This window comes from Leptonychotes weddellii, chromosome 3 (genome assembly GCF_054177405.1).
Source record: "Leptonychotes weddellii isolate Sample4059 chromosome 3, ASM5417740v2, whole genome shotgun sequence".
Classification (NCBI taxonomy): Eukaryota; Metazoa; Chordata; class Mammalia; order Carnivora; family Phocidae; genus Leptonychotes; species Leptonychotes weddellii.
The window spans coordinates 91632962-91660863 of record NC_138371.1 but is presented as its reverse complement, the minus strand read 5'-3'; the positions used below and the strand labels follow the sequence as shown (position 1 = coordinate 91660863).

General features: G+C 44.3%; 1 protein-coding gene across 2 annotated transcripts in view; it reads left to right on the top strand.

Annotated features, from left to right (window-relative positions):
* Window positions 1-27902, top strand: part of CCDC93 (CCC complex scaffolding subunit CCDC93) — an 89430-nt gene that overhangs the window by 39112 nt on the left and 22416 nt on the right. For both annotated transcript variants that reach the window (XM_081814583.1, XM_081814582.1), the window contains 8 exons: window positions 1651-1743; window positions 2030-2080; window positions 2935-3021; window positions 18042-18158; window positions 21000-21062; window positions 25030-25103; window positions 26305-26386; window positions 26879-26950. In XM_081814583.1, coding sequence (XP_081670709.1) covers window positions 1651-1743; window positions 2030-2080; window positions 2935-3021; window positions 18042-18158; window positions 21000-21062; window positions 25030-25103; window positions 26305-26386; window positions 26879-26950 — 639 coding nt within the window. The remainder of the gene's footprint in view (window positions 1-1650; window positions 1744-2029; window positions 2081-2934; window positions 3022-18041; window positions 18159-20999; window positions 21063-25029; window positions 25104-26304; window positions 26387-26878; window positions 26951-27902) is intronic.

Here is a 27902-nt window from a genome sequence, read left to right as displayed (position 1 = left end):
CAAAGCAAGGTGTTTTCTGGATTTGAGTATATGTCAGGTGGCATCTGATACATAATAAGAATTTGATGTGTACATTCAATTTGGTATGTAATTTAGTCTGAAAAGAATGTCTGTGCGTGTGGGTATTGGGTGTATTAATTATGATTGGAAAAGTCATGTGATGCCCATTAAATAGTATTCACCTTGGGCTTGTCTACAAATACAGATATGGGTTTCCTCCACTATTGCAAAGTAGAGTGTACCTATAAAGCCTTTTATAAGCCCAAATGGTATAAAGCAAAGAAGCAATTGCCATTAATTTATATGAAAAAATTTTTTGAGCATTCCTAGACCCAAAAAATAACCTCTTAGGCTTTTCTGATACACGCCTTACTAACAGACACACAAAATAAATTGAGATAAAGCACAGATGCTCAGATACAGCTCTAAGCTCTGGCAGCTTGATGCTGAGATGCTGAGTGTCATTTCCAGGGGAGGAGCTTGGCAGCCCACCCTCACCGCCCAGGTTACACACTCCCTCTTAATGGCTCACGGCTAAACAAACACTGAAAACTGTTTTCACTTTCACCTTTTATTGTAAAAGCAAAAATCCTTTTCAGATTTCTTTTGGTCAGCAACAATAGGTACCAATGTAGGTCTTTTGTGAAAGCAAAGTGGCCTAACACGAGCTTTCGAAAGCAGGGGATACCTGTATACCTGGCAATTAGGAGCTCACAATGTTCCCTGGGGTCAGTTACAGGCAGGTTATAGAAAGGCCTTCTAGCATTGGGATGGTCTAAGGGGGGTGTCTGAGACCACCAGTTCTCTTTTTCAACCCAAGAAGACCCTGATATCCAGAGAAGGCAAGCCGGTGGTCACCCAGCTGGTGGGTGCAGAGATGGAGTTAACACCAAGCACTCTAGACTTGCCGTGCAGGTTTGAGAAACAGCGTTCAATCCAGGTGTCTTGAGCATGGTGTTGGATACATTTAGAGCCTGAGGCTGGGTCCAGAGCAAAAAACTTGATCACCAGGTGAAGCAGTTCGATGTTTATCCTTCAGGCCAGTGGTTTTTAAACTTTGTTGACCACTCTCGGCAGTAAGAATTCTATTTTTCATCATGATTCAGTACACACACACACACACACACACACACACACACACCCCTCCAAAATAAAAGTTTCACACAGCAGTACTTACCCCTTTACTACATGCAAAGCACTCTGGTGTGTCCTGTTCTCTTATTTTTGCTTAATTTATGTAGATGCTGGCCATACCTGCTAAAGGACTTTCATGTCCCACTGATGGGTCTCAACTGGCCGTTTGAGTAAAACACTCCGTTAGGCAGTGATTTGCTTTTGAAGGCGTTAAAGCAAAGGGGAACCCCAGTCAAAGGATAAATCTGGCAAATGTGTGCGACCTGATAGGAATTGAATCAGCAAGCAGTGCAGCAATGGAGCAAGGCATGGGCCAAGGCCCGGAGCTCGACCTGCTCGGTCTGTGGTTGGACGGGAAGCTCAGGTCTCTGGATTCCCCACTCTTTGTCAGGGACCGGTTCACCTTTCCAGATCTGCGTGTTGTCTTTCACAGATCTGTGCCCCTTTGCGTTGTTGTCCTTTCTCTACTGAGTCTTCGTCTCCAGGGCCCAGCTATTTTTGCATCTTCCTTTCCAGGCCGAGGACAAGAAGACGGCACTTTCCGCAGGGCTCTCGGCTGCGGAAAAAGCTGATGCCCATGAGGAAGATGAGCTTCAAGCTGCTGAAGAGGTGTGTGGCCCACATAGGTCCCTGGGGTTTCTGTTTCAGTCATCTGGGGAGAAATTGCCCCTTCATCCCCAGCTTTGCAAAATGGCTAGCTGCCTCCCACACTGCTGTTAGCTGGCCTCTCACACTCTTTCCAGTTTCCTTTTCTCACCCCTTCCCCCATGAGCCTCACTATGAGAGAGCAAGTAAACAACCCTTGGATTGTACCACAAAGGTCTGTGTAGACCCATCGCGGAAGCCTTAGGCGCTGGGGTCCACTCACTGCTACTTTTCCCCATTCCTCTTCCAGCAACGTATTCAGTCGTTGATGACCAAGATGACTGCCATGGCGAATGAGGAGGTGAGGGGGGACTGCGCGGGGGGCGCGGTGTGGAGGTGGGGACGTGGAACCGCCCTGCGCTGCCCCCGGGGGCCTCCTCCCAGAGGGACCCCCTTCATCAGATCCCTGTCTTTTCAGCACTCAATGCTTCCTCTTTCCTTAGGGTCTTTCTTTTAGGAAGCTTTCTGCCAGTGCATAGCGTTGCCATCCTTGGGAACCTCTGGGGGTCTGGAAGGACCCTTGGGAGGGTCCCTCTACCCTCTATAGAGGAGCCGTGGTTCAGCCCTGCCTCTCCATAACCACCCATGCCAGAAGAGCCCTCGTCTTCTGTTTCCTTCCCACGCCATCTGGGTAGAAAAGAGAATACCGCATTTATCGTTGGTCTTCCAGAGCTCAAGGCCTGTCCAAAAGGTTTCACCAAGGGCTTTGAAAGGATCCCTCCTTTTTAGGGCAGGAAAGGCCTTTGGTAGTTAAAAGATATTTGGAGAGTTCTAAGATTCCTGTTCCTCTCCCATTTGTACTTCTTTTTCCCCTGAGTTGTCAGCCCTCCATGTTCCCTACAGGCTCTGTCAGTAATGCTGAGGAAGAGACCCTGAGATGGGGTATTTGGGGTAAAGAACGATCTCCCAGGGGCACGCAGGGACCAGGGAGAATCTGGCACAATCAACCGAATGACTCAGAAGGTAGAGAGATGGCTTAACATTTGTCCCAAGGCTTGTTTCCCCATTCCTTGTTGATGGATACCTAAACAAAAGCCAGAGTATTCTTCCCCCTGGGAATATTATCTGTTTTTGCTCTACGACTCAGAGCGTTCAGATTTTCCGGTTCTGTGAAAGACAAGCATGACCTAGAACCCCCTCTCCCTGTGATTGCAGAGCCGCCTCACCGCCAGCTCGGTGGGCCAAATCGTGGGACTCTGCTCCGCTGAGATCAAGCAGATTGTGTCCGAGTATGCAGAGAAGGTACGTGGGGGCCCGGCTGGAGTCTTTGCCTCAGGTCATGCCCCCAGGACTTGTTCTGTGTCCCTAAACCCTTTTGCATCATCGATGGAGTCAAGTTGCAATTCAGCAGCAACATTTGTTAGAAACATACATGCCATGCAAAGCCGTCAGCATTTGCCCGTTAGCTCAGTTAATTTTCTTCTGTAGTGCCAATTTTTCTATACATATAAAGAGAAAACCTGTCTCTCAGAGCAATGATCGCATCTGATAAATTGATTCCTGAGGTATAGCACAGACATTTTTCCTTCTGTACCAGGCTTCTTATAACTCGGGCTCAGTTTGGTGATTGGGTCGAAGAATAAGCTTTGCCACTTAGGAAACAAACCCCATAACTCAGCCAAGCCCAAGGCAAAATTTTTTGTTCCACTTTATTAAAAGGGTATAGAATGAACTAAAGCCTGAAAGTCATATTTCAGTGTTAGATTTTTTTCTATCCTAAGAATGGGCAGCAGGACCTTGACTATTTCAGGGAGACAGTGATTAATCATTTTGCACGTAACTGATTCTGGTCCGGCTGAGATGTAGTATCAGTAAAATCAGATTTACAGGGCATTGTTTCACATCCTTCCTTTCCCAGCCATACTCAGTCCATCCCCCTAAAACGTTGATGTCTGTTGAAACATCCAGCTTTGCTTTCCCTGTCTCAGAACCTTGACCACAAATTAGTTCTGCTCTGACCCTCTGTGCAATATTCTGAAGTGATTTTGTACAGATGATGTACTTGGGGAAGGGATGTCTCCTGAAACTGAGAGTTATGACCTACTGTAAACACAGCAGATGGTCACCTCCCACCAAGTGAGGGGTCTTTGAGCAATACAGTGAGTAAAATGGCTTAGAATGTCTGGGGGTGCGATTCTCATGTTTCCCCTATGCCCCCCCTCCCAAGTCAGTGCTTCTTACTATGGGTTTTCTAATCCAACTTTCATAGAGTCCAAAGTGTCCTCTGTTTCAATTTGCCACCCAGGAAAGGTGACTGTGGTCAAAGTGTCCTCAGAGATTTGACCGGAAAAGGACTTAGATAATCCTAAAAGTACAAACCAGCTTAAAAGCCTTGAAAATGTAGTTGAGGAGAATGATTCATTCATTGCCCCAAGAAGAAAGTTTCTTGATTTGTGGTCGGCACACACGTGGATGACAAGAGTATGAGTCTACATTTGCCCTTATGTTGCCACATAGCATTGCTGAATCCAGTTTTTAAAAAAAGACAACTAGAAGATGGGGCACTCACTGCAGGGGCCCTGACTTTTGTCTTCATACTTACCCACTGCAGGCAGATAGGAGCTCAGATTATTTTAAGAGGGAAAGCAAGCAGGCTGACCCTCCTTTGTTGGTAGTATGCCTCTCCTTGCCTGGGAGTCCTGAAGCTTACCTCTTTCCCTAGTCAGCTCTGCATGTCCATGTCTCCTTCTGGTTCTCTTATCCCCTGAACTTTCCCCTCCTCACCCTTGTACAGTGATCTCTACCCAACACCAGTGGCTGTACTCTCTACCTACATTCCATTCTTCCAGAAGAGAGTGACATTAGAAGTAGTTTTGGACAGGTCTCTTTCTAAGGACGTATATAATTAAACTTCTCATGAAGAATTAGAGGCCCAGAGTTCACTGCTTGACTGTCTGTGTTGTTTGCATTATGTATGTAGATCATACAGCATTAAAGGTAATGATTTTTAAAATTAAATCCTAATAATCCTATTCCCATATCACAGTCATCTCACATTTACATATTACCCCCCAGGGTCTGTCCCACATATCCATGGTTATTCCTAGTTGCAGCCATCATGTATATCTAAAAGAGGTAGGGTGATATAGTTAAAAAGACAGCATTTGAAGTTATATCTTGGTTCCTATCTGTCTCCTCTACTTCCTAGCTGTATGACCTTGACCAATTTATTTAAACCCTTTGTCCTCCTATCTCCGCCTATAAAATGGGGATAATATTACTTTGCTGTCAGGGTGTTGTGAAGATTAAGTAAAATGTGACTAAATGCCTTGAACAGTGTCTGGCACGTGATAGCTATTCAGCTAATGGTCGCTTTCATTTGCTTTTTTATAGTCTGCATTTTTTTTTATGTCATTTCAAATCCTAAACATTTTCTGTGTTTCTGGCCTTTGCAGTTATTTGAATATTGGATAATCCATGTGTTAATACAGCCCAATTCCTCAAACATTTCCCTATTGTTCGACTTTTGTTTGTGTTTGCCATTGTGGATAATGCTGTCGTAAACTCTGAGCAGATAGTTTCTACTAAAAGGTTTCCTAGGAGTTGGATGTTGGGTTATGACCTCTCTTTGTTGCTTTACAAATAAGTTGTAACAACATAAAATACTGTCAGTGGTGAAGGGGCTTCACCATGGCCCAACATTTCCAACTTTGTTCATTTGTCTAACTTGCTACTTTAGTACCATAAAATGGCACCTCTTTGAACCCAAGAGGTTGGACCATGGTTGCATGTTTTGTTTACTCTGTTTTCTACTATGTAAATTGTCTGTTATTCCCTGTACTCATTTATCTTTTGGATATGTGATGTTTTTCTTGTAAATTTGTATATAGTCTGTATTCTGTATTTATGTATTTCATCACAGAAGTATTTCTTGGCTGTTCTTTTATTTTTGAATTGCTTTTCATTATAAACAAGGAATTTGTACCTAAATCAGTGGATCTTTTTGTTACTGTTTCCAGGTGACAGGGTCATCATTTTTCCATGGATCTAGTAAAGTAATCCATTACATTTCAGTTCATCTTTTACTGATTATGTTTAATTCTTTAACTTATGTGGAGTTCACTTTTATTTAGTCTAAAATGGGATCCGTGCTAATTTTCCTCCTCCTGTCCACTCTCCTAATACCATTTATTCATAATTTCTTTATACTTACTTAGAGATAGCTTACTGTATTTTTGTGGTTTTGGTCTAATTTAAACTGTATATGGACTGTTTCTTACTTTATTGGTTTACACTCCTCTAATTTTATGCAAGTTCCATGGTGACGTTATGTTTGGCTTTGTTGCAGTTGTTTGCATTGTTGTTTGCTCTTGTTTTATCAGTGGCCTCCCACCAGAGACCATGAGGAACACAACTGTAGTTGAACAGTAGGGTTTATTGTTGGTGCTGGGCGGGGGAGACTGTGCACCATTGGGGAGCCATACGGCATCTCAGTAAGGAGGCATTAGAAAAGACTTACTGTGGGATTTGGGCTTGTTTTAGGGGTTTTGAGGGAAGGACCAAGAAGGTAGGGCTTTGCTCTGTGTTGGATATTTTAAGGAAGGGCAGTTCTATAGATGAGCGTCTAAATAAATTTTATAAGATGGAGGAATGAAAAAAAATTAAAAAGATGGGGTAATGAGTCAGGGTTAAAGCTGTGTACTCATATTAGCCAGTATAGGGGGATGTTTGTTCCATTTTTGTGATTTGAGCAATGATTAGGTTTTGTCCATGTTCAGACATGATTACAGAGTGGTCGTGTTTTTGCCTTCATCTTCAAGACCTCGTGTGATGTTGACATTCTTTGGAATTACCTGTGTTTAACACCAAGACCAAGTATGTGCAGGGCAACTCCCAGCAACATCAAGGCCTTGCTGAGAATGCCAGGTCGGCTTTCAGATGCCAGAGGATACTTTACTTTTTCTCTGTTTGTTCATAAAATTAGTTATCTATTGCTGCATAGCCCATAGAGCTTAAAACAACACACATTTATTATCTCACAGTCTCTGTGGGTCAGCAGTTGAGCATAGATTAGCAGGATTCTTTGTTTAGGACTCTCACAAGATTGCAGTGAAGGTGCTGCCCGGGGCTGCTTTCTCATCTGAGGCTCAACTGGGGCAGGATCCACTTCTAAGCTCATGTGGTTGTTAGCAGCATTCAGCCTGTTGGCTGAAGTCCTCAGCTCTTGCTGGCTGCCAACTGGAGGCTGCCCTCAGTTCCTTGCCATGTGGCCTTCCCCAGCATTGCTACTTGTTTCATCAAAGCCAGCAAGGGAGAGCACCTCCTCATAGGCTAGACATTACACCTTCTGTTGATTAGAAACAAGTCACAGGTCCCACCACCATTCAGGGGAGGGGCTTACACAAAGGCCTGAACACCAGGAGGCAGAAGGATAGGGCTTTCGTGGGTTGTCCACCACAGTGTGTATGTTTTTCACTTTAATCTTACTGCCATGAGGGGCGCCTGGGTGGCTCAGTCGTTAAGCGTCTGCCTCCAGCTCAGGTCATGATCCCAGGGTCCTGGGATTGAGTCCTGCGTCAGGCTCCCTGCTCCGCGGGAAGCCTGCTTCTCCCTCTCCCACTCCCCCTGCTTGTGTTCCCTCTCTCGCTGTCTCTCTCTGTCAAATAAATAAATAAATAAATTATATATATGTATATATATAATCTTACTGCCATGAATTGGGCTGATACCAGGCACTGGCAATTTATCTAAAATCCATGCCCTTACCTTCAGGGTTTCAGTAATGAATCCCTTGGAAGTGGGGATGGTATTGAGGGATGCCCCAAAGGGAAGCCATCAGAGGCACTTGAAAGAAACCCAAATTAGGCTGTGAACAGGGTGGAGTTTTGCTTAGTGAAGAAAAGGAAAGGGACAAGATAGTTTTGGGAGGATGAAAGAGTGAAAATGATTTTGTGACCAAGGAATGAATCAAACAGCCAGCCTGGTGCAAGTTGGAAACTTGACAAGCATTGGGATATAAAAATGTGGTAAAACACATGTGCAGGCTTCTCTTTGATTTGTAAAGTTCAGAAGTTCTTATAATAGTGTAACATGATAAGTAGCCCATGTGTTTCAAAGCAAACCTCTGAGATACGTAACTCAATTTAATATGGTTCCTGTAAAGCAGCAGGGAAGAGGAATGTGAAGAAGCTCCCAGATATATAATTCATGAGTTCATGTAGGCTCTTGGCTAAGGAGCACCATCTCCCCTTTTTTTCAAAGGGTAATGCCCTTCCCAGAATCTGCTAGATGAGACACTGCTGTGCTTTTTCGTGTTGATGTCTAATATGCTCACTGCATCTTAGCATTCATTTTTATTGGGAAGGAGAGTCTGTGACTGTGATTTGCAAAGCACTAAAAAGCCTGACTGTCCAAAACCCACTTCTGCTCTGGAATCCCCCACTAGCCTGAGCCAGAAGAAAGGGAAGGAAGCTGACCCAGGGAAGGTACCAGGTCCCTAGAAGGGCAAGTAGGGACTCTCCCTAATGCCACATGTTAACCAACCATGTACCATTTCAACCACTTTCATACTTGACAGCCAGCTAAATCATTCCTTGGTCAGTATCTCCCTGAGACAGAATCTTAGAACATTTTGTAAATCTAGAAGCACGCATCTGCCTTGGGGAATCAGAAGAATCTATCCTGTGTGCCTTCTCTGTGCTCGGTGCCTTGCATACCATTATCTCATTAATTCTCAGAGCAGTGGGCTGCCTCCTTGCATATAATCTTCTGCCATCCTTCATCATTATACTTACTCATGTGCAGCTGAAACTCTCTGTTTATGTGTATGTGGACCATGTTTTACTCCTCTCTGTAACCTCGGAGCCTTGCCAAGGACCTGGTAATGTTGGTGTTCAGTATGTAAGTATGTGATATTATATCCATTTTGCAGATGAAGATACTAAAGGGTTCAGTAACTTGTCCAGTATCATGTAGCTAAGAAGTTCCAGGTTCACATACAGGACTGTCTGACTTTGAAACCTGTCTCCTTGGCAAGGTAGAGCGTCTGCAGGGGAAAGCAGGGAAGGCCTCCTTTGCCGTCATCCTTCGTGTCTGCCTTCCAGGCTTGCAGTGAAAAAGCCTCATTAGATTCTTTCACCATCCAGCTGCCTACCTTGGGCTAAGTAGAGAGAAGAGGCCAGGTCATGTTGGGAACTAGCCACAGAAATAAGTAAAATGAAAATGGTGTGGCCCAGGCACTCACACACAATCACATCTATGCTGCTAAAAGCTGTGGAAGTTTCTGTTTGGGGTGTGTGCATATGTGGTTTTTCATATCACTGGAAAATAATCTCCTACAACCCTCTAGATTGTAACATCCTGGCCAGAAGACTGTCAACTTCTTCATGAATTTTCGGCCATCAAAGGACTTATTTGTGGAAGGTATTCTTTTTCTTAATAAGTTTCGGAAATGTTCCTTTCCGGCAATTAAGAAATTCTGGCACCGTTGCTTCTGAACTTTTGATTCTGAGGACCATTCTCTGGCAGTTAATCGGAAGCCCAGACTGTCTTGAAATTTTATCTTTCAGGAGCACCTGGGGGAGCTCAGATAATTAGAGCTGGGTGTAGCCGAAAAGAGGTCATAGCCAGGGTATGGTCGGGGCTGCACATATAAAAGCTCAAAAGAAAGAAAGTCTCCTCTAGAGAATGCAGACAACCACATTTGGTTAGACTTTGTCCCTCTCTTCTGTGATAATTTATATTCCACTATGATGCAAAACCTGCAAAGAAAGCTGCCTCTTAAGTTCTGCACTCGCTCACCTGGACAGTATGCTGTGTAGGAGCCTTTTGTTTGCAAGTGATAGAAGCTGCCCAGAATGGTATAAGCAAAAAGGGAACATTTATCAGCTGTCATAACTGGGAGGTCTGTGAATGCAGGGGTCCCAGGGACTCCAGCAGGCTTGTGTCTGTCATCTCTCTGCCCTTGCTTCACTTCGTTTCTCTCCTCTGTTGCCACCTGGCAGCTTCACCACGGACTGTCAGTCTTCTAGCACCCTCCCCGCTTCTGTGCGTAAAGTCCTAAGGACGATCTCTGTTTGCCATGGCTTAGGTCACATATTCCTCTGGGGACCAATTGTTTGGGCCAGGCGGCCGCCAGCCTCTTGATTGGCAGCCGGTCTGGAGTAAGAACGAATGGGTGATAGTGGACCCCTGTAGGAACTGTTAGAAACCAAGTGATGCTAGGCACACGCTGCGGCTGGCGCCTCCTCGGGGAATTTGTCTAAATCAGATGGGATTAACCCAGAAGAGTCAGTTGTTAATATGTCATCCACCCTCTTGAGGTAACTGCCATTGTGTTGTTGTTTCTCTACCCTGGTTTTGTATTTCCAGGTGGGGCGATTCCAGTTAGCTTTTTCAAACGGTTACAAAGAAAATTGATACCATTTTAGAGATATTTTCAGTCTTTGATTTGACTTCTTTTCTGCCAGAGGACTGACAGAACTGAGCCCCGAGATGGGATGATTTCCTCCTGCAGCAAACACCTGTTATGCGCACACTGTGTCCCAGACAGCGTCAGGTGTGGGGGGCAGGGCAGAGGTACGAGGAAGACGAGGATGCTGCCTCTAGGAGCTCCTAGTTAGCGGTCAGTCAGCCTGTAAAAAGAGAAATTACAGAATAATTTAACCTATGTGATCTCAAAGGGATGCCAGTTGCTATTTGGTTTGTGTTGCCATTTGAAGTGTCAGTATGTGCCCAAAGCCAACTGGTTGGTAGAGTGGATATTGAACTTTTTGTCCTAGGAATAAACAGGCAGAATGAATGACTTTTTTTTTTTTTTTTTAAGATTTTTTTATTTATTTGACAGAGAGAGACACAGCGAGAGCAGGAACACAAGCAGGGGGAGTGGGAGAGGGAGAACCAGGCCTCCCGCGGAGCAGGGAGCCCGATGCGGGGCTGGATCCCAGGACCCTGGGATCATGACCTGAGCCGAAGGCAGACACTTAACAACTGAGCCACCCAGGCGCCCCAATGAATGACTTTTTAAAACTATACCCAGTTGAGGTGAAATGGAAAGGGATAGTTTAAGGGGGGCTGGGGACTGAGGAAAGTTACCGATCCCCAGGGGCCTTGCCGAGATTAGCAGATCTTGGGAACCTTAGGAGCTGGGAGACCCTGACTACTTTGTTATAAGAATCAGGCCTGAGTCAGAACCAGTGTGGTTTCTAGTCCATCAGCCAGCCCCACCACAGAAAAGCCCATCAGCCAGCCCCACCACAGAAAAGCCCATCAGCCAGCCCCACCACAGAAAAGCATTTTTACCATTTTTTCCAGCAGCATTAGCATGTGAGCTAGGGAAGAAATATGGGGCAAGGGAGAAGTTATCTTCTTAGGAACCTCCTGCTGTGACCACAGATAGAAAAAAAGGTTGTTGTTGTTTTTTTCCAGGGGTTGATTTTTATACTCCTTCCTTCTGGACTGCATTTCTTCACACAAGGTCACGAGTGTTAGACAAGTCACACCCTAAGTCTGTAAACTTCCAGAGGGCCAAGATTTCATCTTTCATCTCTGTATCTCTGTTGCCTAACGCATAACAAGTGCTCAGTAGAGGCCGACAAGTGTCTGCAAGCACCCAGTGGCCATGAAGGGTGACTTTCCTTCCTAAGATGGGCTCTTCCGTGATGTTGTGTGGCTCCACTCCTGTCAGTCTCCTTCCAAGCACTGCTAACAATGCGCTGTTTTCATTTGTCTCTACCTGTCTCCCAGGACTAGGATGTTTGCTGTAAATGAGGGCTGGGATCGTTGTATATACCCAGTGCCCAACATAATAGGGTTTTCATGAACATTTGTTGAAGGGAGGAAAATGGGAGGGAGGTAGAAGACAGCACAAGAAGAGCTTTCAAAACTCTCTCTTCCTCTGTGGCACAATTTAGGCTTGGAGAGAATGTGGAGGATAACACCTTTATTTGTGAATGAGTCGGTTTTCCCTGACTAGACTGTGGAGGTCCAGGGGTAAGGTCTATGTCTCTTTCTATGTCCCCACTACCTACCATTGTGCCTCACACATGATAGGGTCTGAGTAAAGGTTAATTGAGCGAAGTAAAGGAACGTGGGAGAGAGAGATTTTAAATTGTAATCTGAATTTAGAGATTAAGGAACCCTATAAATCTGGAGAGAATGATGCTAAATGTGGGATTTCTAAAATATTCCAAGATTTCCTAAAATCTGAGGGACTGATGCAATACACAGTAACAATAAAAAAAGAGAAAACAATGGTATCAGCTAATGAATTGTCGACCTGGTAGGATTGTCTCAAGCTGCATAGCACAACCTATACCTTTCACAGTCTTTATCAATTTGGATAAAGGCATAGAATTAGTTTTGTCAGATTTGGACATCACTTAAAGCTAAAAAAGAAGAGGTGACTAGCATACTGGAGAAAAGAATCAGCATTCAAAAATATCTTAGATTGAAATTATGAGCCCAAACAAATTCATTTGTTAAAGAAGGTATATGTGAACTGTTCATTTCATTTCAGAAAAATCAGTCATACCAATTCAGGATTTGGTGAGCCTGCCATCCGACCTGACAGTAGTTCATGGAGATAAAAGTGGGAAGTTCTGGATTTTGTTCATGCCTCCTAAATGTTAAGTGTTTTCTGGGCAGATATACCATATTGCCTGCCTTGGAACCCAGAGCTGTGCCTTAGATTCAGCAGTTACATGAATATGGGTCTTTGAGATTCATGGGATTTCATTAGTGGGAGTCAGGAATATTGAAGAATGTTTATCCAGTTTCGTCAATGGAAGCAAAGAGGGTGAGTGATAGTCCCATCCCATCTGCAGGGCTCAGACTTCAGTGAAGAGTACTTGAAAAGGTCACTTGTCAGCTGGAGTATTTCTAGAGGGTAGTAGCCAAGATGGGGAAGGGTCCTGACATGTTTTATAGGAAGGGGAGAGGAAAGAGCTGTGGATACTTTTAGATAAATCTGTTACGTGAAAGAGCAATTACACTTAATCTCCGTTGCTTCAGGGAAGAATGGCCATGTACGTGTTTGAGTCTTTTTTTTTTTTTTTAAGATTTTATTTATTTATTTGACAGAGAGAGTGAGAGAGAGAGCACAAGAGGGGGAGCAGGAGAGGGAGAAGCAGTCTCCCCGCTGAGCAGGGAGCCCGATGCGGGACTCGATCCCAGGACTCCAGGATCATGACCTGAGCCAAAGGCAGTCGCTTAACCAACTGAGCCACCCAGGCGCCCCACGTGTTTGAGTCTTTGCAGGTCTGATTCTGTCGGTTTCTGCTGGCTTTTTGCTCATACTTTGTACATGCTTTCGAATTTTGATTGTGAGTTCGTATGCCCTGGAAATTTACCAATAGAAATTCTTTGAAGCCTAGAGCTGAATCTCTGTTCTACCAGAGGGGATTTGCTTTTACTTCTGGCAAGCATCTGGAGACACCCCAGCCCAAGTCCATCATATACATGTCTTGACTTGTGGGTTTTTTGGACCATCCACGTAGTGTGTGCATTTAAATTACAGAACTGGACCAATCTGTTACAAATTCTCACTGCAGATTTTTTTTCTTCTTTCACTTGTGTATGCAAAACGGTTATTGAATGATAAAAATCAACACTTGAGATCACCTGGCATTGACAAGTACTTTCAAGAGAAAAGCCAACCTCAGTTGTTATATATACCTTTCTGGAGCTCTGCTTTCACTAACTCTTTGGCCTTGCAGGTTTTCTTACATTCCTGCTCACTCATAGGTTTTGTAAAATATTTTAAAAAAAAATATTCTGGGGTGTTTGGGTGGCTCACTTGGTTAAGCATCTGACTCGTGATTTCAGCTCAGGTCATGAACTCAAGGTCCTAAGCTTGAGCCCCATGTTGGGCTCCGCACTCAGCAGGGAGTCTGCTTGGGATTCTGTCTCTCTTCCTCCCCCCCACCTCCTGTGTGTATGCACACGCTAAATAAATAAATAAAAATATTTTATATCATCTGTTTATTTGCTTTCAATAGAAGGGTTCATCAGGGTGCCAGAAACTGAAGTCCATCTGTTCGGGACAGAGAACTGTATCATGAGATAGGGATCTTTCTTACTGACAGCTTAGGGATGGTATTTTAGTACGGGGAGGGAGGTAATATAGGAGAGATTCCTATTTTAGGAAGAAGGTTGATATGTAGATAACCCTTGGGGTCTCTTTCATTATAAAAGTATATAGTTCTAGCTAAAGTAATCATTTTTTTGTTTCTCTTAGGAATTTACTATTTTGAACAAGACTAATATTATCGAATGACATTTAAATCTGGTTCCTCTAACAGTGGAAGTTGTGAATTATCTGTCACTTGTTAGGAAACATTGAATCTGCACTAGAAGTCGTCTTAATCCACACTGCGGTTTTGAAAGCACGTTCTTAATCTGAAATTGTTGAACAAAATTAGATTGGTTCTTTAGCCCTCCCTCCAGTGTAAACACAAATGGAATTATTTGTGGATGATTGGCATTCGTGGAGAGATATTACACTTTTCATGTAGAAATCTGTTAAGATGCCCCAAGGATTTAAATTTTTTCTGTCAAGGATTTATTTTAAAGTTTCCTCTCCTGTTCTCCATCTGTCCAGCCTTGTCTCATCCTTCCAGATCAACTTCGTCATCTTCAATTTCCTTCTCACTGTGACTGTCAGTGACCAGGATGCCAGATGCTCTAAAAACCTGTTTTTGCCTTTATCAGTCTGCTCTAAAGACCTGTTTCTGCCCTTATCAGTCTCTAGATTGCTTAACAAAAAGTATGTTTGAAAAATAGAGCTATCAGCTTTCCATTGCCTAGGTTAAGACTCTTCAATTCAGCTCTAGAATAATTATTATATCTGCACAAAAATAACTTCCCATTACACAAAGCACTTTGCATAGCACCATCTCTAGACTCAAAGGCAAACAGAGGAACCTACAAATTCATATGAACTATGGGCCTGTTTATGTGCATATTATTCATTTTAATTGGGCTAGAGAAATGTCAGATATGGAAATGGCATTTAATGTTCTGATATTATCGTATATTAATGCTTTGCAGATTCAAATTTAAGGGACTGCACTTAGCAATGAGAATTGCTATCTATCAGTAAGAGAAAGGATTTTGAAAGCCCATGTCTGCTTAGAGCATATCATAACAGATATAGTAAGTTTGTAGAGTGACTTCAAGTTTCTTTCTGTGCACTGTATTTTCTCTCTATGTGTATGGTTCTCTGAATCACCTGTCTAGTGAAAGAACTTTCCTCTCTCAATGTTATATAAGTGGTGGGTGGGCCCACTCCACTGATTGGAGTTCCTTCCTAATAAGGCTGCCCTAATCAGTGGTTGGAACCAATACATGATTCTCTAGTGAGCCAGGCCCCTTAGATTAAAGTAGTGGTTCTCAAAATTTTCAGTTTCAGGACCCTTTAAGAACTCTTCAAGACTACTGAGGTCTCAGTAGCTTACATATTAATTCATTTACAAAGAACAATAATAAATGCTTTATATATTAACATCAAAGCAATGATATTATCACATGACATGTAACATCTGGAAAACCTCACTGTATAATCATGAGAGAATAAGAATGAATAAAATGGGGGCTCCTGGTTGGCTCAGTCGTTAGGCGTCTGCCTTCAGCTCAGGTCATGGTCCCACGGTCCTGGGATCAAGCCCTACACTGGGCATCTTGCTCAGCGGGAAGCCTGCTTCTCCCCCTCCCACTCCCCCTGCTTGTGTTCCTTCTCTCACTTTGTCTCTCTCTGTCAAATAAATAAATAAAATCTTTTAAAAAAAAATGAAAAAAATGACATTTTAGTATTATGAAAAAGATTTTGACCCCAAAGACCCCTGTGAGGGTCTTGAGGGACCATGTGGCTAAAAATTAAATCTAGATAGATAGTAAAAGAGAGAGAAAAAGAGAAAGAGAGAGATAGCCAACTACCCTGGAAACCTGCTTTCCAGATAGCAAGATAGCTACTGGTTTTCCTGTAAGAAGCATTCTTAGAAGTGAAGTCAGAGGCCTTGATTTTAAAACAAAGTTGTATGTATGCCAGGTAGGTAAAGAAGCTCAGTAGGAAATACACTTTTCATGGTCTTAGGACCTTGGCCATAAAAGCAGTTCATCAGCAAACCTTCTAAAACTGGGAGACACCATCCAAGCCAGGCCAGAGGTGCAGAACAGCACTGAATGAATTGTGCTTGCCCCCAAAGACTGGAGGAAGTCTGGGGGGTAAGCAAAACACTGATCCCCTGGAGCCTGCCAGCCCACAGCTCTATCTGATCCAGAGCCACACAGGCAAGTTGGAGGAGGTCAGGATATTCAAGATAATCCTGACATCAAACATAGGGACATAACGTGTGGGGTAGTTCCAATGAACAGGGAATTAATTCTGTTTCAAATGTCAATAAATCATGAGCTAGAAGGCTTATGTAATTCTCTGAGTTAAGTTAAATGCTCTGAGGATATGCCAGAGACATGTAGGAAATCAGTGTCCAGGAATCTGAGTTGGATGTTAAAACCCAAATCTGAAAATGAACTATAAGAAAAAGCTATTAAATATATAGCAGACAAAAGTAGCCAAATTAATAGCATAGTTCAGGGTGACACCATCAAAGTAAAGGAGATATAATTAGCTCATTATAATTCTGTTTCTGACAAGTGATTTGGAAATTGAGAGGGAGTGGTCCTTCCTGCACCCTCTTTTTTTATACTCAAATCATTTTCAGAAACAATTCTCCCTCCCTAGACTACAGGTTGTGAATATCTTGATATGACCAAATGTTTTTTTAAAAGTTAACTCCAATTCCCAGAGATTCAGATAAGCTGGAGTGTTAGTTGACAATTTCCACAGTCCCGGGTTTCAAGGCTAGATATGTAGCAATACCAAATGCTTAGTTTTTCTATTTCCTTGATGGCCCACCAGTGCAGGAGATGGAAAGCCATATTCCTTACTGTTTTGTGCAGCCATATCCTGCTGGTTGTTCCCCACCCCCGGAGCCATTAAGCAGCAAAAACTCATCATTTGTTAGTAGTACTGCTGAATTATTCAGGGAAATCCTTAACCAAAATAAATGGTGACTATTCCATCCAATTTCTCCTCCTCTTCAGTTTCCCATCTCTTTTCCCAACATGGGCAGATCTTCCAGACTTTCAAGCTTATGAACACTGCTAAAACATGCAGGAAAAATTGAATACCCAAATAGTTGTGTTGCACTTTGGCTTAAAGTCAGTACTTAGTTTGGTACTGGGATACTTCCAGTCAAAAAGGAAATGTGGTGGAAATAGGCATGTGTTTAATAAAGCTCATCTAAGCTCTTTTATGATCATCTAAGAAGTATTAGAAGGACTCCTATTAACAATAAGGGTGCCTGGATGGCTCAGTGGTTAAGCGACTGCCTTCGGCTCAGGTCATGATCCCAGGGTCCTGGGATCGAGCCCCACATCGGGCTCCCTGCTGAGCAGGGAGCCTGCTTCTCCCTCTCCCTCTGCCTGCTCCCCCTGCTTGTGCTCTCTCTCTCTCTCTCTCTGTCAAATAAGTAAAATTAAAAAAAAAAAAACCCAATAAGATTGACCTTTTGTTCGTCCTGAGGCTGATGTTTGTGTTCTGTGTCCTTAACAAGCTACCTCCTCCTCTGTGTGGTTTCTCAGTGCTGTTGCTGCATTCACCCAGAAATCTCTCCCTGACTCACTTCGAGGCCTGATAGGTCTCTGCTGCCTGCTCAACCCTTTTTCTCCCTCCCCTCCTCACATTCAGTTTCAGGAATCTCCTACTGCCCCGTCAGCAACTTCTATCCCTCTTAGATCTATCCTCTGTGAACACCAAGAGTAGAAACAAGAAATGGTTAAAAGGGAATGGACCCATGGATGGGGGGAAATAAGTTAATAGGCTGTTGCTTTTCATGATAAATGCTTCCAAACGGTTAAACTTTTTGACTGTATATTTACAATACTTCAGTGAAAGTGAATCATTTCATCATTCTTGATAACTCCAGAGCAGTCTTACAAAGATATTGATATGACCATGTTCTTCCTTTGATGGTGCCTGTTGCCTATATGATACCAGCATAACCACAGTTACATATTCCTGTGCTTCTGCACATGCTGATCCCTCTGCCAGGAATGCAGATTCCTTTGGTAAGGATCTTGATCATTGTGTCAGAATCTTCTTCTCTGGACCTGGGTTTTGCATAGGACCCCATGGCCACGCTGGCTTGGTTTTGACAGGCTGCTGAGTAGTGCTCTGCCCCAGGGTGAGCAGGGATGGGTCTGTCTTTTGTAAACTGAGGTAGTCTTACTAAATCCTTTGGGCTTGCCCTCCCTGTTTCCCACAGCAGTCTGAGCTGTCAGCTGAAGAAAGTCCAGAAAAATTAGGAACCTCCCAACTTCATCATCGAAAAGTCATCTCCTTGAACAAGCAGATTCTGCAGAAGACCAAACATCTGGAAGAGGTTGGTGTTTTCTTTTTATAATTTCATTCAAGTAATATGAAATTTTTCTTCAAGAAGGGAGAAACTGGGGAAGGAGTGAAGATGTTTGTGTTAGAATGGAGGCTCTAAAACAGGGATTAGCATAGTACAGCCCTTGGGCCAATCCAGCTGCCACCTGTTTTTGTAAGTAAGGTTTTATTGGAATACATGGACATCTATTTGTTTACGTACTTTCTGTGGCCGCTTTCAAGCTCCAGGGGCAGAACTAAGTAGTTGCAGCAGAGACCACATGGCCCAGAAAGCCTAAAATATTGACTACTTGGCCCTTTCCAAATGTGGCTCACAAAGCCTAAAATATTTACCATCTGGCCCAAACTGAAAAAATTTGCCAGCCTTGTTCTAGAAGATCACAAGACTTAAGAATAGCATTTATTGACTGACAAATGTTCACTGAGCGCTATTCTGTGCTAGGCATAAAACTAGGCTGTGGAGATGAAGAACTAACTCATTCTTTTCACACAACATCCTTGTGGAGGAGATACTACTCTTATCCTCATTTTATGAATAAGGAAACTTAGAAACAGAGAAGTGAAGTAGTTTTGCCTGTGATCACACAGCTTACTAATGGTAAAGCCAAAATTTTGAATATAAAGATCTACCTCATTGTTTCGAATTGACTTCATAGTGCAACATAGTGTATATGTACTGTAATTTACTGTACCTGTCCCCTGTTCATGGGTATGTAGGTTGTTTCGGGGTTCCCCCCCAACTGCAAATTTATGCTACCATGAACATCTTTGTACAGTCATCTTTGTGAAAATATGTAAGTATCTGTGTAAGATTGATTTTAGAAAGTGGAATTGCTGGGTCAAAAATACAGGCATTTTCTATTTTGCTCGAAACCATCAAATTATTCACCAATCATTTTACCAGTTTTTATGTCTACCAACAGTATATGAGAGACTCCAAACTCTTTAAATCCAAGAACTCCTGTTCCAAGATCATGCAGGTGGAAAGCGAGCAGGATGCACTTGTGGCCTTGGTGACAACCGTGGGGAGAGTCCTAGCCCAACAGAGAAATGGAAGGAGGGGCAAAGCAAGAGAAGGAGTAAAGAGCATCTCATGGTCCGACAGGGGAATGCACTACAGAGGCATAGAACTGGAACGCAGCTAGTAGGTAGCTGAGGAGAAACCTGAGATTGAGGAAGGAAAGAGGAATCCAGAAAGGGGGTGGTAACCCACTGATGAATTTGGGGGTGAGTCTAGGGGTTAATGATGAAGAAGAAAATGAGGGTAGGACAATCATGAAGGATTCTAGCAAGATGAAAAGTAGGCTAAGCTACTGGGACATCCCCTGTTTGAGAAAAGATAGTCAGATGAGCAGCTGAAGAGAGCTCTTATTAGTTAAATTAATCAAAGGGAAGAGATGAGTCTTCCCTTCTTAGCAAGCTACATTCCTGCCAAGATCCAGCTCACGTGAGTCTTTGTTGTGAAGCCTTCCTTAGACGCCCTGATGAGCCAGACTCTCCTTGGGCCTCCCCTGGGCCTGGCTGTGCCCTAGCTATTCTCATACTCTGATCCCCAGTTCACTGGTCCAGATCCTTGTGGGCAAGGACTGTGTCATGTTCATCACCTCCTCCCACACACCTCATGTGAGCAGAGCATTGGGTAAATGTCAGAGGGGGGACTGGGTGGGTGCATGGGTGAAGGGTGGACAGGAAGGTGGGGAATGCTAGGACCCCTTCCTGGAGCCACAAAAGGGCTTCTTAAAAGAGTTCAGTCATTAGTATTTCAAGAGAAAAACAAACTCTCCAGAAATACTCTCTGCCGGTTACACAACATGTCAATGAAAGTTGTCATTGCACAGATGGCTTCCTTTCAAAAGGGAAAAGCCAGAGCCCATCTGCTTCCCTCCTTTATCACTCTTGCTCTCTGCTTGAGTTGGCTTCTTGATAGGCCTTGTTGGAAAGGTAACCATTCATCAGTCATAAAGACTAGAAGCATGATTTAGGAGTAGTGATTTCTGAAGGCGACATAATTCTTAATGGGTTGCTTACATGTTCAAGGATGGGGCAAGTTATTTTGAAGCAATCATTGAGATACAGGATAAAATTTCTCATTGCTAATTTGTATGCGGGTAACCACCAGAGTCTGATGTCATTTTCTGCCACTTTCCCTTTTCAAAAGTGGAATTGTACAAACCCTTTGAGCTTTCGATGAATGTTTTCAGATTTCTAAAAGTTCACAGACAGCACGAGGATATACCTTTTAGGGAGGGAAAGAGAAATGACATTTTCCTGATGTAAGTTTACAATTATGTAACTTTGAACAGGAAAGGTATTTCATTTTCTGTCTCTTCATGTTGAATCCTGAATTCGTTCTTCTATCTCAGATTGTTTGCCAGTCAGTCATAATCTGTGCTAGAATCCTGCGTTGTGAAATGCAGTCTGTATTCTGGGAATGGGCACAGTGGTTAAGTGAACTGATTGTAGCCATACAGAAAAGTCAAACCTGGATTTGAATCCTGGCTTTATCAGTTAGCAGCCATGAAACTTTTGGCCAGTAACTCTTTGTTTCCTCATCTGTAGAATAAGAAAAATGTCTTCTTCCATTGAATGTAAGGATTCAATGATAGGATTTATGCAGAACATCTGGTTTGTCACCTGACGTGTGGTTGGTGCTAATTATATGAATTTTTTCTTCATTTGTTGTTGGCAACCATTTCTGAAATTCCCACATTCACTCAGTTTAAATCTCTGTTGAATTTTCATTTTTTCCCATCTGTGAGACGGGGATCCCACCCACAGCTGTGCTGTTGTGAGGACTGAATGAGAGCAGATATCTTTTCTCTTTCTTTCACAGCTGCAGGCAAGTCATACCAGCCTACAAGCCAGATACGATGAAACAAAGCAAACGCTGACAGAGGTGAGGAGATTTTCAGAACCGCTTTTGACCTGCACCACTAATGGAATGCCCTGTATCGTCAGTCTGTGTGGGGTCTCAGGGCTCGGGGCCATCTCGGGACAGAGGACAAGCACATGGTAGTGCATGACCCCTGCCCTCAGGTTACCCATGCTGCCACGTTCTAAAGCCTCAGCCATCTTGGCAGGAGACATTGCCGTGGGCCCTGAGGATCGAGAAGGGCTTCCTGCCGGAGGCCAGGCTGACGGGCAGGGCACGGGCCTCACAGAACTTGAAGGGCCCCTCACGGTAAGTGGCCCCCACTCTGCTACAACCTCCACAAGCCGCAGGCTGTAGAATAGCTTCGAAATCCTGAATTCCTAAAGACTGAGAGGATTTCTTTTGATAAGATGAGAGAACTGCAGAGGGCTGTAATTCGTTGTTCAGAATTGCCGGTTTTCTTCTAGGCAGGATGCGGGACAGGGTCTCAGGAGGAGGGGTAGGGCGCTGGGTATATTTCAAACCACATGATCTGGGTTTCGAGTGTGCCATCTCCCATCAGCCATAGTGTTGTTTACCTCCCACTTCTCATTGCCTAGGCAACCGGGCCAGGAAAACAAACGCTTCTGATGCCCGCTCTGTCATGAGGGGAGTTTCGATATCTCTGTCCCTCACGTTTCCATAGAAAGCTGTCCTCATCTGGATCTGATGGTCTCTCCTTGTTGTGATTTTGATTGTGCTCAAGCTCTAGCTGTACTCTACAAGGGCCACATGCAGGGGGCCCCGCCTAGTACTTTCCGAACCATTTGGAAGCAGAACTGATCCTCAGAGACCTCTCTGAGACTAAGGCAACCCCCCTCCCTTTTCTTTAAATTTCACATGAAATTTGCCCACTTAAAATTCTTGTTTCTGTAGCCATATGTGGCACTGCCTTGCTGTCATGCTGACAAAACTTTGTAATTCTGACCTGGGCTCGTCTCTCCAGTGATTGTTGGAATGTATGAAAAGGGCAGGCCAAAGAATGAGAGTTAGAATGAATTTTTTTTTTCATTCTTTCCAAAGATGCCTGTGTTGCATTTGGACAGATGAGCTCTCTTTACGCTGCTCAGTGACTGCATTCCTATGGGCTGGATGGCAGACTCCTGGGGTGGAACCCTGCCACTATCTAAATGTTAATGACACAGAGTCCCTGGCATGAAGTTTGCCAAGTCATGGATCAGTTTTTGTATAACCATCTGGGCGAGATTAAAGGCAAAGCATCTTGATATAAATCCTAAGTGGCTCTGAAGTCGTTTTCTTTGTACTAAATCAGGTATTTGTTGAGCGACTTTCATGTGCTAGAAGGGTAGGGAGTGTGATTTAAGTCAATAATAGAGGGTGGTCTTCTTATCCTCAGAATAACAGCCAACATCAGTGTGTGCTGGGTGTGCTCTGGGCACCTCCCTTGTACTAGTCCCCTGACTCTCCGTGACCACGCTAGCAATGCTGTTACCATCCCTGTTCTGCAGATGGGGCATTGAAGCCGTGCAGAGGCTTCCAGAACTCCAGCACTGTCTGTGTGGCCCCAAAGACCTCTCTGAGGGCTCACTCTGTATAGTAGGGCAGTCACACTAAGTCCCATCTAGGAAAATGGGATCTGTACCAAACCTGGCACTCAGCAACTTCTGAAGAAGCCTGACTGGTCAGAATACTGAAGACCAGACCCCTGAATAAGTAATGAACTTCATTACTTATAAGGTCTCAGCCTCCTTATCTGTTCCATTCAAGGATTGGCCAACACAAGCACTCTGACCCCTTTACCCTCCATGTGCCCTGGTTTCACCTTCTCAGTGACACCTGCCCTCCCAGGGTAACCTGGCAGCCCCAAAAAACAGGGAAGACCTGTCTTTCTGGCAGATTGGGTAAAGTCGAGCAGGGCAGGGAAGGTCAAGGACAGGTGGCAGCATGTGACACCCATGGGGAGGCTGCACACCCCTGCAGCGGTGGGCCGCCCACATCTAGCCTGTCCACTTTTTAATTTCGGCAGTCAGGACTTTAATTTCCTGTGTGTGAGGTTGATTCTTTGTAGCATATGCAGTATTCTCTCCCATTTCTCTAAGGGCATTAATTGTGTCTAAGGTTTTTCTTGATCTATAAATTTTCTTCTGATCAAAATTCATTTGTTCTATCTTTCTCATTTGTGGTTTTATCTTCCTTCACATGTTTGATAGTTCTTGGTGGTATGCTTATCTTTGATTCTGAAACTTCCCGTTATCAGCTGTGTGGATTCTGTCCCCATTGTCTGCAGCCTGCTTCGTGTGATTATTCTGGAAGGGTGGGTTCTACTGTTGGGTGAGAGCAGCCAGTAGTAAGTGGTATTTGGCACCTGGGCACTCTGCCTTTCACCTGGGTCTTGCCGATTCTGGGAGCCTGCCTGCCTCTGGGACTTGAGCTCCAGCTCAAGGTTAGGGGAGCCAGGCTTCACTGCTTAGCCCAGCTGGCCCTCCCACTGTGATCCCAGCCCTGCAGACCATCCTTCCTGTGTCTGCTGATCCCACATCACAGGCCTCCTCAGCCCTGCCTCTCTGTTGGCCATCTTCTTGGCCCTGAGATACCTGCTCCCGTAGTTGAGCCTAATTGGGTTTTTTAGGACTTGAGGCAAGAAGGGCTGATTGCAACTTGTACTCTTCTGTTTTCAGCTAGTACCCTTGGAACCTTTTTTAACTTGTTTTTTGGTTTTTTGGGTTTTTTTTTGAGTAGGTAACAATTCACACAGTTCAAAATTCAAAAAGTACAAAGATTGTACCGCTGTAACCCAACCATATAGTTACCCGAGGGTAACTAGTCTCTTATGAATCTTTTCAGAAATATTTCATGCATATACAAGTAACATGTATATCCTTTTATACATGTATACATTCAGGGTATGCATTCCCTTTTACACACTGGAAAGACATGGCATTGATTTTTTTTTTTTTTTTTTACTTTATTTATTTATTTATTTGACAGAGAGAGACACAGCGAGAGAGAGAACACAAGCAGGGGGAGTGGGAGAGGGAGAAGCAGGCTTCCCGCGGAGCAGGGAGCCCGACGCGGGGCTCGATCCCAGGACCCTGGGACCATGACCTGAGCCGAAGGCAGACGCTTAACAACTGAGCCACCCAGGCGCCCCGGCATTGATGTTTTCTACATTGTTTTCTTCCAGCTAACAGTAGCTCCTGGAGATAAATCATCATAAAAGAGCTGCTTTATTCTTACTTTTTTTTTAGCAGCTTAGCATTCTGTGATATAACTGTACACCTTATAAATGGAAATCTGAGTTTCTTTAAAATTTCTATTTTTAAATCCTCACTGTCTGACTCAGAAGAAGAAAGTGAAGCTATTCAAGAAGATGGATTTAGGGGCGCCTGGGTGGCTCAGTCGTTAAGCGTCTGCCTTCGGCCAGGTCATGATCCCAGGGTCCTGGGATCCAGCCCCACGTCGGGCTCCCTGCTGGGCGGGAAGCCTGCTTCTCCCTCTCCCACTCCCCCTGTTTGTGTTCCCTCTCTTGCTGTGTCTCTCTCTGTCAAAATAAATAAATAAAATCTTTAAAAAAAAAAAAAAAAAGAAGTTGGATTTAACCTACCCCTGCTCAGAGCCATGACCGTGGTAGTGTGGCATTTCAACCAGGTCTGTCTCTTGTAGCCTCTTCTTATTTCCCCCTTCCCACTGACCTGCCGAAAGGCACCTGCTGCCGGCACTACTTTTGGCTTTCCACCCATCTGCTGTTGTGACTTAGAGCTATTGCCAAGGTTTCTTGTACCAAAAGGGTCTGGTGTTGACCTTTCCGTGCCGTCCTCCCCACCCCATCCTGTTTCTCTCATCCACCTATTTTCTCCAGCGTACAGCCAGGTCCGGTGGGCTGGGCCAGCAGCCAGAAGTGGGGCGCAGATGTGAGCCTGGGGAGGGAGGACGCACTCACTCTGCTGTCCTCCCCAGTCCCTAGCAGCAGCACCTCCTTTCTCTCTCGCAGCTGAAGCATCACAGTGAGAAGCTGGACAAAGAGCAAGCAGCCCTGGAGAAAATAGAATCCAAAGCAGATCCCAGGTGAGAGGTTTCAGCTTGTGTGTATTTTCTCCTTGAAGAAAATAAGTCTGCCAGTGCCTGGTAGTTTATTTTGTTTGAGCACAGGACCAAGGAGCCCAGGATCATTGCCTCCAGCCCCACACAGGTCATTTCCTTCCACACGCCCGATCCAGAATGTGGCGACTCCCCGTTGCTTGGGCACGTGCTGACATACGGCGCTGCTGCACGGAGCTGGCCACCTCGTTCTCCTGATTCCCCTTGGGAGCAGAAGCAGCACATTTTTGCTTTTGCTTTTTTTGGTTTTTCTGTTTTTAAGAACCAAAAAATACATTCACAGAACAAAAAGGCATGTGGTGGAAGTCTTCCTCCCACCCCCCATGCCCCAGCCACCCAGTCCTCCTCCTTGGCATCAACCCTGGCTGCCAGAATTTTTACTGTTAACATTTCAGCCCCACCTCTTTGGGATTAAAGGTGCGGTATTTATTTTATTTTATTTTATTTATTTATTTATTTATTTATTTATTAATTAACTAAGGAACAGCTGCTGGGCTTTTTTTTCATTTTAAATTAATTGTCTTTAACAATTTAAATTACATATAAGATACACTTACATTTGACCTTTTTAGCACCAAATCAGTGAGGTGGTCAAAGCTCCCTAGGTGTCACTCATTTGAATGATAAAAAGCCTCAGGCACAGATTGAGCAGCCCCAGATTTGAAGGACATTTTTAGCAAAGAAGTACCCACAGATTATGTGGCTTGATAATTAGAAACCCTTCTTTCATGATATGGAGCAAAGTCCTGTCAGATACTTCATGTTTTTATTTTCCAGTTAATTCTTTTATGACCCTAAGCAATTTGTTTCCTTTTCATGGAAATTAGGAACAGTTTATGATGCTGTCTGTGCTCTGAGGACTGTTGAGTAATTGGTACCAAGGAGATCCAGGACTCTTGAAACTCATTGATGTTTCTGAAGCTGACATTTTAACTCTGGGTTCTGTGATGTTTGTTTGGACAGGGCCTGATGGACTTGGGTATATAAATGAGTAATAATGTCAGTTACATGGTAGTCATTATCATTTGTGGAGAACCCATTAGACAGTCTTGGGAGAGACAAAGGAAAATAAAAAGGGATCCCTCTTCAGCTGGGGGCTTGGTTTTAGTTGTGATTCAGAAAATCATAACAGCTCTCCATATGTCATTGTTTGGTCTTCTCTCTTCAGTATCCTGCAGAACTTGAGAGCACTTGTAGCCATGAATGAAAATCTGAAAAGTCAGGAACAAGAGTTTAAAGCACATTGTCGAGTAAGTGTTGCTTGATGTCAGCAGACCTTGAACCAGGACTCTTGTGAAATCTCTCACCTTACACCCCCTTATCTGTTGTGGCATCCTACTCGGCTGCCATCGGAAAAGTAGAATCCTGGAGCAGTTCTGTCAGTTGTGTAAGATGAATAGGGTGCTACAGTGGGTGCCCCCCCAGGGGTGCCGGAAGGGAGTGAGATTAGTAACTGGGTGTTCCAAACCCCAAACTGAGAGCACAGTCTAACAAACACTAATTTACAAACAGGTGTGTGTGTGTGTGTGTGTGTGTGTGTGTATATATATATATATATTATAAAGTCTTAGAAAGTGTGAAAAAATAACATCATGTGAACCCAGGGCTGTCCTGTAAAAGTAGGTTGTCTGTGTGTCGTGTGATAAGCCCTAGCTCCGGGCGATCCAGCAGAGGGGCGGTGCGTGCACAAGTCCATTTCCTAGCTTGTCTGAGTTTTGTAAATGTTTGTTTCACTTTTAAAGGAGGAGATGACACGGCTGCAGCAGGAAATTGAAAACCTGAAAGCCAAAAGAGTACCAGGCGGAGAGGAGAAGGTAAATACAGGCTCCAAAGGACCTGTTAGGTGCTGTTGTGTGACTTCTCAGTGGAAGGATTTCTGGGGGACTGCAGCAGAGAGTCTGATGCTAAGAAGGACCGGCCAGTTTCCCATAACCTGGTCCTCTGAACACACACTTCCCAACTGTTTTCAGCACAGGATTTTCTTAGATTTCCATGCCTCCCCTTTTTCTTCCGCTGGTGGGTAAAAGGCAGCAGTGGGTGTGCACCAAGCAGCCACCCCAGACGGGAATAACCAAATGACAAGTCTGGCCTCTCTCTCCATTTAGGGAAGGGGTATTTCTAGGAACTCTGAGCTCTCTTTCCCAGGCAACCTATTCTCTAAGTGTTGTACGGCTTTATTGGTCCCATCCTCCACTCCTGCCTAGGGATAGGCCCCACCCCTAAAAGGCAGCGGGAAGTAGAAAACAAGAGGTAACGTCAGAGCCCCAGCGGCACTGAACATTGCTGGACATACGGAACACGTCCAACCAGCTGCTCTCAGGACAGAGGACTTGTTCCTCCGAGGAGCTAGTGTGAGTTTCCATTAAAAGTTAAGTTAAAACACAGGCCAGAAAGAAAAGTGTTTCTCTCACCAAATAAGATTGTAGGGATTGCTGTTTGTGTTTCCCCTTCTCACACTTCATTCCAAGCTCATTCGCTGAGGCCCCCTGTGCTTAGGATGCGCGAGCTGGATGTGGTCTCAGAGTCCGTTGACTGCACTCTCTCCCTTGAGAACAGGCTCGGGCAGCTCAGGGCTCAGGAAGGGGAAGAGAGGGGTCCGAGCCAACCAGCACCTGTCCGCGTGCCCTCCACTCAGGGACCGTGCCCCTGGCTATGTAGCACGTAGGTCTTGGAGGTGCCTCCATCCTGGTGGCACGGGACTGGCGCGGAGGAGTAGCAGAGTCTGGCCTCCCAGTGCAGTGGTGTCCTGGGACCGTCATCACACAG